Source organism: Hyaena hyaena, unplaced genomic scaffold (assembly GCF_003009895.1).
Source record: "Hyaena hyaena isolate Hyena2069 unplaced genomic scaffold, ASM300989v1 scaffold_236, whole genome shotgun sequence".
NCBI classification, from domain to species: Eukaryota; Metazoa; Chordata; class Mammalia; order Carnivora; family Hyaenidae; genus Hyaena; species Hyaena hyaena.
Genome location: NW_024080868.1, coordinates 1917777 through 1933194, shown reverse-complemented (window position 1 = coordinate 1933194; position 15418 = coordinate 1917777). Strand labels below are relative to the sequence as shown.

Sequence of the window (15418 nt, the reverse complement as noted above, 5' to 3'; positions counted from 1 at the left end):
TCCACCTGCCTGCCTGCCTTTTCATTCCACACACGCATGCGTATGTGTTCACGCACACACGCACATTCATACTCATACGCTGCTATCACGCATTCTGTATAGTACTTAGAGGCCAAAATTGCAAAGCTTTTATTTTCTAGAATTTTTGTTGCCTACTCTTAATTTTAAAACAGGAAAGAGTAAAAGACAGGGCTCATAATAATTCATACTTTCATGGAAACCGGGAGGCACCTATTACTGAGCATGGCACTTAGTACCTGGTGATAGATTTTCCTAAATTCTCAAGTCTTAGCTATTCTTTGGCAGACTCAAGGCATATTTTTGTGACATATGAAATGTATGCTGAAGTAATTTATATCATATAAATTGTTATACAAACTTTGTACATTATTTCTCCCTTGTGGAGTATAAGTTTGGAGAAGAAATTGCCTCAGTAGGCTTGGGATTCAATAAATATGAAATGATAAAAGGGCAACTGCAGGGAAAGTTTGCCTAGAGGTTGTAGGGTACTGTCTATGTTTAGTATCTTCTATAGTTTCTATGGCCCAGTCGTGTGCTATTTGGAAATTCCAATATCCTGAAACAAACAGTACCAGCATGTTGTATGGAGTAAGGTGGTTGATAACATGAATCTTTCTGGGTGCTTTCTCAGATTGTCAGTAAACTCATCCCAAATGAAGAAATTCTAACGTTCCTGGAGGAAACCCTGGATGGTCTGGAGACCCTTAACACCACCTGTACAAAGGCCTGTGGCATATGGATGGTCACGGCCCTGAAGGAGCAAGGAGCTGCTTTGGAAGAACAGGTGAACTGACAGCCAGTTTGACCACTGAGCAGAATTCTAACACTTCTGAAATGTCAAGTTGATTGCCACTTCCCACTTTGTCCTCTGGTGGGCAACAGGCAAGGGCATGCATAGCCCCGGGAGGCCTCAGCAGAGACCCAACATGTGTATTAACAACCAGGCTCACGTTGTCTCAGCCTGCTTCAACTGCCTCTAGTCTGTGATCAAAAAAATCTTCCCTAACTGTTGCCCTTTGGCCAGAGACAAAAGCTTTGAACCAAGGGCATTTGGATTCTGGAAAACTGTACCTGTAAGGATCACCATTGGGTTGGCCACTGAGGACTAGTAGAGTTTCTAATCCCACTGCCTCACTTCAGGCTTCTCTTCCACACACCTTGGGGTTTGTTTTCTGGTGAGGAAGGCATCATTGGAGAACTGATTGAGGGAAAAGTCCTCAGTCCTTGCTCCCAGCTGAAGAGTTAGGCTGAGTGAAGAGGATTTGAGTTCAGGAAGCTTGGTTAAGAGCTCCAAATGGGTATGCTCTAGCCTCTCTCTTGAGGTTGGAAACAAAATTCAAGCAATTCAAAGATTAATAAGGAGGAAGATAAGCTTTAACTCCATGAAGGCACCTCCTATAGGTGAAAGAAGTTATGGTCCCCATATCCCAGAGTCAACCACACTAAATTAAAGAATCCTCCAAAGTACGACCTTTAGAAATGATTTCTGTGCTAATTACTCTCCCATCAGTTTTTTAAAAAATTAACTGAGTGCATATTATGTGGCAGACATTATACTGGGCATGGGAAATCAAAGGTTCATAAATTTGGAATGTCGCTGTAGTTGTGTGCTTGGCATTAAAAGGGAGTAATAGGGACCTAAATTTTCCCTTAACATCATTGAAGCGGGACTTTGTGGTAATCATATTTGCCAAGTATTTATGTTTAAGGAATTATAATTTAGCATAAATGTCATGTTTAACCTAAAAATGTCTATCCAAAATAAACAAGAGAAATACCTACCAAAAGCAAAGCTACCAGCAGACAGCTATGCCCTTCTCCACATCAAAAATCTAAATGTATAACATCATTTTCTGCTGCCCACATATTAACACCCAAATTTGGAAGGGCGACCTTCAGTGTTCTCTAGGATCTGGTTTCATATTTTCTGTCAAGTTATCTTCTCTTATCACCCTCATTTTCCCTGTGTTCCAAACTGGACCATTCTCTTGTTCTAGAAATGTTTGCCATATTTGCTTGGGCCCATGCTCTCATGCTAGTTTTTATATAGATATTTTTAGATCAGTTTTAGGTTCAAAGCAAAACTGGGCCAAGAGCCAAATACCTCGTCTCCCCCGCACACATGCATCCTCCCTCACCATCAACATCCTACAACACAGTGGTACATTTGTTGCAATCAATGAACCTACATCAACACAGCATTATCACTCAAAGTCTACAGTTTCCCTTAAGGTTCACTGTTGGTGTTGACAAATGTATAATCGCATATATCCACCATTGCAGGGACATACAGAATAACATCACTGCTCTAAGAATCTTTTGTGCCTCATCTATTATCATGTTTTCTTATTTTACATCTTTATCTATATTCTTCTTTGGGATGAGGATGACTTTCCCCACCATCCTCACCTTGCCTTTTGAAATTTCTATATATCCTTCAAGGCCCACATCAGAAGTCCCTCCAAAGTGACCTCAGTTACTTCTGGGTTCCCCTCTCAGTCCTGTGAACCTCTTGTGTACCATTTCCCATATACTGCCTTGTGCATAGGCCTGTGGGTATATGGCTGGCATTCTTTATGAGAACACGCATTCCTTTTGAGAAAGGGCTACATTGTATTCCTCTTTGGTAAATTCCCCACAATGCCTAGCACAACACTTGGCATAAGACAGCCTTTCAGTAAATATTTGCTATATTGATTTAGGAATAAATACCCAATATAGCTACAGTCCTCTTGAGTAAGAGATAGGCCATGCATAGAATTAACTATTGTTTTTAACATTATTATATAAGTCATTCATTACCCATGATTAGTATGCTGACTATATGTGTCCTAAGCCATATAGTAGAGGGAAAATGGCAACTTAATGTTCGATTTGTGTTTTTGTGTTTTTTTTTTTTAGCTATTGGAGATCTTGAACCTGATTTACCATCACATGCCAGTCCTCAGACAAAAGGAGGAAAGTTTTCAGTTTATGCTGGAAGCCGTCTCTCAGATAGCCAGCTTTCACATGGATGCAGTTGTTGCTAACCTTTTACAGAAGCCTCTGCCCTTTGACAGGTAGATCCTAACTGAGCTCGTCTCTTCTCCCAGGAAAGGCTAATCTGCATTGAGGAGGAATTTGTGGTTTGAGGGAAAGATAGTAAAAACCAAGGCTGATAACATCTCACCTAAATAATAAGTTCAAAAATGGTGTTTGAACCATAAATAACATTTTTCCAATATACATATCCTCATAATGTGATTGGATTAAAAAAATATATCATAGGAATAAGTGAGAATTAGAAAATGAGGATTTCTCCTCTTTCTGGTTGCCTTGAATTTGAGCTATGTGGGAGGTTTCTGCCTTAAAGGACACTAACAAACCTCAGTAACCCAAGTCCAAAATGCTGGGCTGTAAACTAAGACACCCTTATCGTCTCCAGGCAAGTTAGCATCTCCATCCGTCCTTGAAATTTTGATTAGTCATAATGTGGTTTTAGAGGGGAACAGATGAAAAAGCTCATATTCCAAAGAGTTGTTTCTTATCAGCTTCCTGGCTTACCACCCTAGGGACACAAAGACATTGTGGAAGGCTCTGGCTGAGAACACAGCCTCCAGTGGTAAGCTCTTGAGAGTCTTAACAGACAAACTTGAGAATGAATTAGAAGATGACGTAGCTGGGCTGGAGGCGATTTCAGTGAGTTGGACAACCCATCATATGCCTGGAATTGTGTCCCACTCCATGGTCCTGGAACTTGGTGATGTAGCATTAATCATACCTCTTCCCCTCTTATACCCTGATTTTAAATCGACTCCAGTTAATTGGAGTTAATTGGACAAATATGGCAGCAATTTTGTCTGTGGCGGATCCCTTTTAGAAGCAAATTTCTCATCATCCCAAAGAAAATCTGTGCGTCTGCAGTTACAGATTAGTCTTAAGATATCCAAAGCATCCCTTTGAAAGACCTCTATGCTGGAAAAGATTTCATTTTACCTGACTGGTGCCCCCTAGAGTTTGGGGTTGCCGAACATGACAGTCCTGAGAGAGAAACACAATTATGAGTTGAGAAGTTTCCAAACAAATACATCCTCTCCTCTCTGGCTCTTTTTGTGTGTGTGTGTGTGTTTTGTTTTGTTCTGTTTGGCTTGGTTTGGTTTTGACCATGAGTGTGGTCAACTTGGAAAGCAATCCTCTGGGGAGAAAACAACTTGAAGGTCAGGCCAGGGAGATGTCCTGGGAGGAAAGGAGCCTGCTTGACCACGAAGTCCTTTCTCCCCTCAGGTGGCCTGTGCTATATATGAAGTGGTATCGGCGGGCACCCTTGTCACAAGCCTGTACCCAGAGGTGTTCACTCTTCTCCTGAAGTTGGTCAGCTGCACACTGGGCCAGAAAATGCCCACTTCCATCTTGAGTCGCAGGCGGCGGGTGATGCCACAGGGAGAACGGCAGCAGACCCCAGACCCCTGCAGGTAAATGGCCGGGCCACAGGGCCTTCCAGAGCTGTCCGGAACCCAGACTCTAGAGGAGGGGCTCTGTAAGTCAATGCCTACGCCTTCTAGGATGGCCTCAACGCCCCATGAGGAAATGAGGCTCCACTGCCCTTGAGCCCTGTTTCTCTTCCTCCTGAGCAGTACCCAGTGCAGTTGCCCAGAATGGTCACATAACAACGAATAGCGGCTCTGTTTGCTTCCATCGAGAGCCTGCTCGGCTCCATTTGTTTTCTCTCAGTGAGAGACCCTTTAGGGAAAGCTGGAATTCGGTGATAGTCAAGGCCACCAAGGAAAGAAGAATAAAAATAAATACCATATTTCATTAAATTTAAGATATCACCAATTGAAGGAAGCAAAATTATTTTGTGCACTATTGAAAAAGAAAGAAAAGAATCCCAATTAAGCCATGAATCAATGCTTTCTTATGCTTTAAAATTTTTACTATATATTTATCCAAAGAGCTCTTTGAGAAGTATTAGGTGCAGATTTTGATCCTACATCGCAATGTTCTGTTTCTCTGCCCTTTTGTGTAACTATTCATTCCAATGTCAAATCTGCCTTAGTTTTTTATTTTAATCTTTTTTTTCATGTCTTTTCATTTTGAGAGACAGAGAGAGACAGAGTGTGAGTGGGGAGGGGAAGAGAGAGAGGGAGACACAGAATCCATAGAAGGCTCCAGGCTCTGAGCTGTCAGCACAGAGCCCAACACCGGTCTCGAACTCACAGACCATGAGATCATGACCTGAGCCGAAGTCGGATGCTTAACCATCTGAGCCACCCAGGTGGCCCTCAAAACCACCTTTGTAAAAACATTTTAAACAACAGTTAGGCCCAACACATGTAGTTCCAATAACACAGTGTTACCAAAATGACAGCAGTACAAAGAACCATGCCTAACTCCATGCATGTGCTCGTGCACGCACTGGTAATAACAACTACGCCACAACCACTGTCTGCCCAACTGTCGTAACACACTGTCTGTTGCAAGACACATCCTGCTTCTGAAGGACTGTTTCAGAATCAGTGAAATACAGTATTTGGCACTTTCCATCCTTAAGGCTTTATTTTCTCATGAGAGGTTGGCAAGATTTTGTGGCATTATTTACTGGTCCAAATCCCTTCAGTGTCCCCTTTAACCCCAAAACTAAAGTGTGGGATTAGGCTGTCTGGTTTTTTCCCTCCCACAACATCCATGATTCCAGGACTGAAGGAGCCTTGTGGGGAACAGGAAGAGTAAACTTGGGATTCGCAACTCCCTGTATGGGGTTGACTTACTTTTGTGATGCCCACTGCCTCCTCCAGACTCTCAACCACAACTCTGAAGTGTGTGCAAGCCCAAGCCATGAAAGAAGGCCTTGCCAAGGAATCTGATGAGGGCGACAATTTATGGACCCTCCTCAGCAGCCCTGGAACCCACCATGTAGGAGTATGTGCACTGGCCAGGTAATGTGCAGACATTCGAGAACTGGATACAAAAGAGAAAAATGAAAAACAGAGTAAAAACTGCAATGGAGGCAACTTTACTAGAAGCAAAGGACTCACCAAGGAAAGAGCAAAGGGAGGTGGGGAGAGAAGGTGGGAAGAGCCCAAATCCTACCTTTCCCTTCAAACAGAGCAATGCACTGGACAGTGGTAGGAAAACTGCACCTAAATTGGGCACCTGGTTAGCCTATTTTAAAGTTTAGGCCTTAGTGCTCTTTCATTGAACATTCCTTTTTTAGATCATTTATTTCCCTGAGAGAGAAATGGACTAAAATCTCCTCCATTGTTTAGAAAGAAAAAGGTCTCAGCTACAATTGGAGACTTGCATTTTCTAGGAGCATGGCGCTGTGGCAACATGGAGTCATACTGGACATCATGGAGCAACTGTTCTCATCTCTCACCTCCTCCTCGGAGAACTATCGCATAACCGGCACAGCTTTCTTCTCTGAGGCAAGAGGGAACAGTCATGTCACTGCTCAACAGGCTCTCTGGTTCCCCTTGGCGGGATTTCTCTCAGGGTCAGGAGTTCAGTGGGGGCTGGAGCCACAGAAGGGGGCCCTTAAGGGGAGATTTGGTAGTGAAGAGATCCAGTCAACGCCAGAAATGCCATACCTGAGAAGGGAATGAGAGAGGAAAAAGAACCCACCCCCAACCTCTTCCTTCACTCCAGTCTGCAGGAACCAACCTCCCAAGACAGAGAAGGGTGGACAATAACTGTGACAGGAACAAAACGAAAAAGTAACCAAGTATATTATGGTCCCCCTCACACCTTGGCATAAAAGCTGTCCCAGCCAACCCAGAGAAGGAACATTGTCAGTAACTCCCGTTCTCTTGTTTTTCCATTTAGATTAGAAACATCTTCTTAATTAGGTATTGTGGTCCTCGTTACCATGTAACCTTGGCCTGTGGGCTGCTCACACAGAGAGATTAGTTTCTGCCAGACTTGATGATTTACCTGAGGGCTTCCTCCTCCGCCCCAAGAGCAGCTGGGCGCTACTCTTTAATTGTAGTTGTGATGCACTTATAACTCTCCTGAAGAGAGGCCACTCCCTTAACTAAAGGGGTGAAGTGGTTATTTTCAGCTCATGACGGAGCCGATCCTTTGGAAGCATGGGAATCTACGAGAAGTGCTGCTCCTGATGGATCAGAGTGCCTGGGACTCCAATGCCACTTTGAGGCAAATGGCCATCCGAGGGCTTGGTAATACAGCTTCTGGAGCCCCTCACAAGGTAAAGGTAGTTGGGGTAGGTGCGTGGACACTCAAGCAGAGTTTAAAATAATTATTTACTAACCCACCCCTCATGGTTGCGTAGCAATTAAGTAAAAATCCAAAAGAAATTGCTACAATGATGTCTCTTGAGTTGAAGTATATGTGACCCTAACAGAATTCCAGTATCCTTCCCTATTCTAGATACACATACAACAATTTTCAAGATTAAGAGACCTTATTTCCAAATAGGTGAAGAAGCATAAGCAGATAATACTGGAATCTATCATCAGAGGCCTGTATCACCTGGCCCGCACCGAAGTTGTCTGTGAAAGCTTGAAGGCTCTTAAAAAGATCCTGGAGCTGCTCACAGACCGGGATGTGAGCTTCTACTTCAAAGAAATAGTGCTGCAAACAAGAACCTTCTTTGAAGATGTAAGTGAGTCCATTCAAGAATCTTCCCTCCCAGGAGTGAGTGAACAGGTTCAGGCAGCGCTGGTAGCAGGCAACGTCGGTGTCCCATCCATATTCCTTGCCCCTCCCCTGTGGTCATCTCCACACAGGTCACCTGCAGAGGTCACTTGTACAGTCCTTGTGCAGGCTGCTGGCTTCTCGCATCTCTCTCGGCCTGAGGGTACCCTCTGGCCTGGGAACCGGGATTGCTCTGAGCAGGGTGGGCCAGACAAGTAAGAATAAACAGGAAACAAACAATAAGAAACAAAAGTTTGCAGATAAACTTCCCAGCTTCCTCACCCATCAGAAGGATTGAGCTCCACTTGCCCATAAGGGCAATGCATTCAAGTATAGTCCCTTTCGGAGCTTTCCTCTCTGTCCCGCCTCATTCCCACAAATTGCGGCAGCCCCAGTAAAGACCTTATCATCTCCAACACTCTTTTCCACATCCAATATACAAAGGTTCAAAATGCTTGTGCGGTTCACCTCATCGAGGAGTCAGTATAAACTAGAGCCCGTGGGCCAAACCCCGCCCAGAGCATCTTTTCATAAATAAGGTTTTCTTCAGAACACAGCCCTACTCACCAGTTACATATCGTCTATGGTTACTTTCACACTTCATCTGCAGAGCTGATTAGCTGTTACAGAAACCATATGGCCCCCAAAGTCTAAATTAGTTACTGTCTGGCCCTCTACAGAAAAAGCTTGCCAACCCCCAATCTAGTCAATAGCCTAGAAATAAATTTCAAGAAAGATCAGTCGATGACCCTAGACCAGAGGAAGTTCATTTTCCTTTATGCCTTCCAGAAAACCAGATTTTATTATTTATTTTTGGCTTATTCACCATCATCAGTGGAAAAATCCATTTCACCTCCAACTTAAATCTATTTTTTGTGATCGGAACCTGTCTCCTCATGTTTGTTGTCAGAGGAGATGGAAAACTTCTGGTCTCCTCCTCTTAAACATTAAGGCTTGATTAAATTACCTTTCTACCTTCTAGTCTCCAGACTGAAAAGTCTTCATTTCCTTCATTATTCATCATAAACCTAATTTTTCAGCTCCTTAAATATTTTACAAGCCGGTGACTGTGTTGTATCTCTAGACGTGGCCTGCAAAGTATTGAGTACAACCTAAAGAAAAATCACCTCTCAGGTCTGATGTTTTTTCCTATTTATCCACTCCAATTTTTATTTTCTCTTGCCCTTTCCTCCTGACTCTTTGACAGTCCATTAACTGTATAGATCTGGGTCTTAGTCTGCAATATATACCCACAGTCAATTATTCTCCAGTCTTGTATTTTTCCATTTCCTTTGGAAGCCACTCTCTGCTTGCTTCCGGCTACCTTCTCCAACATTATCGACGTAACTTTTCATACTCATCTTGTCCCCAAAACTGCTTGCTTGGCTCCCACTCAATACTGTATCTTCTATAAAATAACCAAGGTGTTCTTTTTTTTTTCTTTCATTACACAGATCATTGATGACAATCCTCAACAACAAAGAGCTGAAGTCGCCCCTACAGCGCCCCCACCTGTTTGTTAGGTTCCCCAGGTTGTTGTTGGGCCAGTGATGATAATTCTCTTGGACCCGAGCCTCCAACAGTCACTTATGAGTTTTGTGGTGTCTTGTGTGGAAGAAAAGAAAAAAACTAAAGTCTTGCTGGTTGTTAGGTTAGCACTTTCTCATCCTTAGTAGGTATTAATTCCATAATATTTATATAAAAGTGAAGTTTGATAAAACTTAGGTCTTAGTTACACCATGCTATTTTTTCTCTCTTCTCACAAATAAATTGAACTTATTATACTTTATGAAACCTTGCCCTGTACTTTTAATCTATATATGAAGCATACAATTCTATAATCTCCAAATTTCTCCCCCCCCACTTTCTGTCAATATTTATGCACTTTCTTGGAATTCTCAAAACACTGTGGGGCGCCTGGGTGGCTTAGTCGGTTAAGCGTCCGACTTTCACTTAGGTCATGATCTCGCGGTTCGTGGGTTCGAGCCCCGCGTCGGGCTCTGTGCTGATTGCCAGCTCAGAGCCTGGAGCCTGTTTCAGTCTGTGACTCCCTCTCTCTCTGACCCTCCCCTGCTCACTCTGTCTCTCTCTCTCTCCCAGAAATAAAAAAAAAAACAAAAACAACACTGTGACACTTCAGTGAAATGGCAGAACAGAAAATATGGCTGCTGTCCCATACTCCAGTCCGTGCTTGCACTCATCCCTGTCCCTGAGCAGCCATCTTACTCTCTATGACTCCATTCTCTCAACTCAAAACAAGGACTCTAAACTCTAGGATCTTTCCCATCACCCCCAACAGGTTCGTTGCTTCTTTTCTGTTTTTGCATCATCCAATTGGTTGATCAATCCTATCATTCCTATCATTAGGTCCTATTATTTGATTTTGGAAAACGTTAAAGATGTTGAAAAAAGTAAATACCTTTCTAGGTATTTTTGTTATTGGCTTGCTTCCTTTTTTCTAAAAAGAGGCCTTTTAGAGAGCATAGCTGGCTATGGAGAATATTTATATGGTCAGGAGAGCATGCAACTCATGATCTCAAGGATATAAGGTCAAGCCCACATTAAGTGTGGAGATTACTTAAAAATGAAACCTTTAGGGCACCTGGGTGGCTCAGTCAGTAAAGCGTCCAACTCTTGATTTTGGCTCAGGTCATGGTCTCCCAGTTTGCGACTCTGAGCCTGGCATTGAGCTGTCAGTGCAGAGCCTGCTTGGGATTCTCTGTCTGTCTCTCTCTCTCCGCCCCTCCCCCACCCTCTCTCTCAGAATAAGTAAACTTTAAAAAATTTCTAGTACATTTTAATTTCTACTTCCTTTTCCATTATAGAGGTCATGTCCCATGTATTCATTTAACTTTTCTGGCCTTGTCCCAACCAGCTGTCTTTCTTTATTCTGGAAGATCTTTATTAACTTCCTTTTTTCTGGCATTTTTGTTTCTGTGCCCACTTCTGATACATTCCATCTTGCAACCAGAATTAATACTCCTCTATCTTTTTCCCCTCAGATTCATGGGGATGCTTTTCATTGGCCCCTGTTTATTGCTAACTCAAAATAATATTCTGCTACTCAAAACAACTTTTCTCTTCATCCCTCTGTCTTTATATGGGTATTTTAAACTAGTTTTCTGGATCCGGGAGGAAAAAAGAAAGAAGAACCTCCAGAAAATCCATCAGTGTTTGTTAGAACTGGGAACGATATCAGCAAAGTTTCTGGGATGATAGAAGACCTTCTCTCTCCACCACCTCACCCTTTGGCTCTTAAAACCATTGCCTAACCATCCTGGACAATAAGCAAGGAAGTTCCAGAACCTGTCATATGCAAGGGTCGGGCTAAGCACTATTTGTTGTTTATTCTCTGTCTCTGAGACCAAGGGTCCAACTTCTGAGTTGCTTTTAATCTCATTGGAAAGTATTTGGGATCTTGGAGAAGAGTCTTAGGCTTTGGGCAATTTAGATTTGAAGCCCCAAAAGTCCAGGCTAGTGATGCAGTTGGATTAATTTGGATAAAATCCACATTAAGCAGAAACCATCCCTACCCTGTTTACCATCCCTGCAGTCATGTTTCCCCAGTAGCTACTCAACTGACAGAAACCAAATCTCTAGCTCTATAGTATCACTTAAATCCCAGACTCATGGTCATTTAAACTCATGAAGTGTGAGTACAGAGCTGCTGGAAAAGGAAGGGCATTCTTGGTGCACATGGGGGCTGTGTCTGGAGCAAGCCAGTGTCCCGGTCACAGCCTCCTTCTGATAAAGTGGGGCAAGGTGGGGTGGGGGGCAGATGCAGGCTGGGAAAGGCCTGTGAGGGGGACTCACCCATGACATGCATCTGTCATCACAGGAGCAGGATGATGTGAGACTGACTGCCATCTTCTTATTTGAGAATCTGGCATCCCTAACAGGAAGAAGGTGGAAGATTTTTTTTGCAGAAGAAATAAAAAAGAGCATGATTTCATTCCTTCTCCATCTCTGGGATCCCAATCCCAAGATTGGAACTGTAAGTGGCACTTGCACAGACACCCACACCTCCTCCCCTTCCGTCCCCCCGACCCAGTCCCATGGCCAAGAAGTGTCGGGAGGACTGGTCTAGCTGGACCAGAAGCCAGATCTGAGGCCACCACTCCCAACTAGACCTGAAAGCCTCTTCTCCAGCCCTAGGTTCTTTCTTGCTCTCTCTCTCTGAGTTTGCTCTTCCATCCTTGAATCTGGGAAGGTGCCAGCACAGACTGTAAGCCCCTCACATTGTAGGCATCTGCTCCCACTCTCCCAGCGCTGGGCACCACCTCACTCTTCCAGAAGAGGATCCAATGTTCTGGACTGTGACTCAAAGAACTCTATTTCTTAGGCTTGCCGTGACGTCCTGATCATCTGCATCCCTTTTCTGGGCCTTCAGGAACTCTATGGGGTGTTAGATCATCTCCTCGATGGTCCGGATCTAACAAGGGCCAGAGATTTCTACCGGCAGCTCTGTGTGAAACTGGTGAGAGCATTCAATAAATGCTGCCTGCAAAGCCACAGCCAAAAGTCCAGGCAAATCCCAGACAGGCCAACAACACCGCAAGGATCTCTTGTCAGAACTGTCTTGGAGAGATGGCAATGTGGTGTCCTGCCACATTACCCTCTGCCCTTCCCCAAGTCCTGACTGGGATCTGTTCTTCAAGATTCCTGAAACCCATCTGTTTGTTGATTAGTCCCATAAGCCCCAGGACTTTTCTTTTTTAAAAGTTTATTTATTTATTTATTTATTTTGAGAGAGAGAGAGAAAGAGAGAGTGCATGCCCATGGGAGGAGTAGAGAAAGAAGGAGAGAGAGAATCCCAAGCAGACTCTGCATGGACAGCATGAAGCCTGATGCAGGGCTCGAACTTATGAACCATGAGATCACCACCTGAGCAGAATCAAGAGTTGGATGCTTAACTGACTGAGCCGCCCAGGTGCCTTAGCCCTAGTATTCTTCTGATTAAATTCAGGTTTGAAATAGCCAGAAGACATCTTCCAGTAAAATAATTAATGGCTCTGTGAGTGTTCACTGGCCTTTAGATTTCCCTTTGTAGAACCTACAGAGTGCCAAATTTCACACTGGGTACCTTTGGATTGCCCTCTTTGTAATATACATCTCTTTCAGGCAAAGAGAAACCAGGAAATCCTGTGGATCCTCCACACACACTCATTCCCCTTCTTTGGCAGCAACTGGGAGATGATCCGGAGTGCTGCCGTCAAACTCACAGGTGAGTGCACATCTGCACTCCCTACTCAGATATGTCTGCTCCTTCCCATCCACTTTTGCCTTGACTGGAAGCTACCCCAGCATGAACACAAGGATGACTGGTACGACCAAAAAAGAAATGCCAGAAGGAATTCATTTTACAGCTTGGAACATCTTGCCTGAAAGGAACCAAACTGTTCTCTTTTGTGAATGGAAACTTGTAACATCTTCTGGCTTCCCAACACCTCCTCTCCTCCTTTTAGACCCTCCTCCCTACTGGGCCCTCCATGCTTCTTCTGGTTCCAAGTTATTGCTCCTTCTTTTGCCCAAGTCTTTGCTCCAAGCTGGCTGCCACTGCTTAAATGTTTTCCTTTGCGTTGTCCCTTAACATAAGCCATTGTAAACCCTTTAAGCTCAGTTGAAGCTGAGAGTTTTAGCAGCAATATGATACAAGTGGAAAGTGTGTGGGTCAGGAGGCCAGCAGACTGTGGCTCTGCTCTGATTCTGGACAATTCACTTAAATTCTCTGTGTTGCCTCTTGGTCTGATCTATAAAATAAAAGAGGAAAGTAAGTGAATCCCTCAGGATCCTTGTATTATGAAATTCTAAAATTTATCATGAAGCCTGTTCCAACTAATCCAGCCCGCTATGAATGGGCCACCTTTAAGACTGAGTTAAAACATAAGGATTCCTTATTGGACTGGGTACATGATATACTGTAAACTTTCTGAAGACAGGGATCATATCATACACATGTTAGAAACCCCGGCAACAACTGGCACCCCCTGTGAGGACGCTGCATGATCTTTCCCAAATGCACGTTGGCTGAGGGAACACTTCCACACATGGCACTTAAGACCCAATAGAGGGGTGGGGGGAGGGGAAGAGGGGTGATGGGCGTGGAAGAGGGCACTTGTTGGGATGAGCCCTGGGTGTTATATGGAATCCTACTTGACAATAAACTATGAAAGAAAAATTAATTTAATTTTTTAAAAATACCCAATAGTCATCAGCCCAGCATCACTCTGAGGGCACAAAAGGAGTCATATAGTGTGCTCATTCGCTAGCCAGACCATTTCACTTCTGACCAGGAGCAGAGCCTAACCTGACCAGCTTTTAATGGTCTCTTCCTCTATAATGAAATTAGTACCTGTTTCTCCTGTTGATTTTAGATGCCATTGTTCTCAATCTGACCAACCAATATGTGCAGTTATTAGACAAAGAGCAACTGACAACACGTGAGTACCAAGCCTAGTTCCTGCGCAGCCTGTTGCTAGAGAAATATCTGTGCAAAAGAGAAGTTAATGCTGCATCAAGTTACACGTGAGCCCAGAAACTGAAAATCATAGTGCCTCATTACTGTCTCTAATGCCCCCTTGATCCTGGGATTTCTCCAGAGTATAAAGCAACCCCAAGCTCCAGCTCTTTGCAGGCATCGTTCCCAAGAGACCATTATTTTCCGATTGTCTATAAACATACTGATCACATGGTCAGGATCTCCTCTGCCCCATGTCAGTGTTAAAATAGATTCTCAACTTGCAGATCCAAATCCTGCCTATTGGCATGGGCCCGGGCTCTGCATAGAGCTGAGCCTCCACATGGAGCCTCACAGTGAGGCATAGCTTTAGCCTTGGCTTTCCTTGTTCACTGAACTTTGTTATTCTTTCTGTTTCAGGGCTCCAAGCACTTCGGCAAGACCCCTGTATCAGTGTCCAGAGAGCAGCCGAAGCTGCCTTGCAGACGCTTTTGAGGAGGTGTAAAGAGATAACCATCCTTCTGTAAACCACCAGGAAATAAACCGCTAGGCTTTTTCTACAACTGACTCCTGTCTTCATCCTCACAACCTACAAACTTGCAGCATCTGAGGATAGAGATGGTGCGTGGCATAGGGATCCTGAAGTGGCGGTATATTCCTTGCCCTCCAAGGGTCTCCCTGCCGCCTTCCATTAGTAAGAAGTAAATCCCACAAATTCACTTGAGGCATAACCTGTGATTTCAGTAGTGACAGCCACATAGCTTTGCACAGGTTACCCCTCTAACCTGGGAACCTTATGTCTCAGCAGATATCAAAAAATGACAGGACTTGAAACAATTCCGCTGCCATTAAGAAGAGGGCCACTGCTATTGCCACACATAGCCCTGCCCTGTATTATCTCTGCCAGCCTTGAATTACTACTCACATGCTTTACTTTCTAAAAAATAGTCTTATGATAAACTTGAACCTGTGTGTTCTCTCTCAGGTTGTAATTTTTGTGTCGAGACTATGCCAGGTACTTTTCTACAAAAGACTTATACTCATACATTGCATTAAATCTCACGGTTTTCTTTCTATTGTTATCCCAGAGCATTCCTTCCTTTGAATGGCGTGTGTGCATGTGTGTGTTTGTGCGTATGTATGTGTGTGCACGTCCATGTGTTAATCTTCTTCACAGCATCTGAATCATAACTCCTTACTCCTTTTCACAAGGCCTACATCAGAGGTTACGTACATGAAATTATGTACATAGCAAGAAGTTTCTAGCACAGAGGCTGGTACTCATTGAACAGCATCACCATCACGATC

The 15418-nt window shown here is 43.8% G+C and overlaps 1 protein-coding gene across 3 annotated transcripts in view; it reads left to right on the top strand.

Annotated features, from left to right (window-relative positions):
- MROH2B (maestro heat like repeat family member 2B) overlaps positions 1-15184 on the top strand; it is a 59358-nt gene extending 44174 nt beyond the window's left edge. The window contains exons 30-43 of one of the 3 annotated variants that reach the window (XR_005530506.1): positions 653-805; positions 2923-3080; positions 3573-3699; positions 4285-4472; positions 5796-5936; positions 6311-6425; positions 7058-7204; positions 7435-7617; positions 11492-11647; positions 11996-12130; positions 12775-12877; positions 14028-14093; positions 14531-14731; positions 14919-15184. Coding sequence is in view for 2 of the 3 variants with exons in the window: in XM_039244291.1 (XP_039100222.1) it covers positions 653-805; positions 2923-3080; positions 3573-3699; positions 4285-4472; positions 5796-5936; positions 6311-6425; positions 7058-7204; positions 7435-7617; positions 11492-11647; positions 11996-12130; positions 12775-12877; positions 14028-14093; positions 14531-14637 (1779 nt within the window). In the remaining variant the exon portion in view is untranslated. Of the gene's footprint in view, positions 1-652; positions 806-2922; positions 3081-3572; positions 3700-4284; positions 4473-5795; positions 5937-6310; positions 6426-7057; positions 7205-7434; positions 7618-9107; positions 9326-11491; positions 11648-11995; positions 12131-12774; positions 12878-14027; positions 14094-14530 lie in introns of those variants that run through there. The other 2 variants (XM_039244291.1, XM_039244292.1) reach the window with 2 other exon arrangements.
- Positions 15185-15418: the final 234 nt, after the last annotated feature.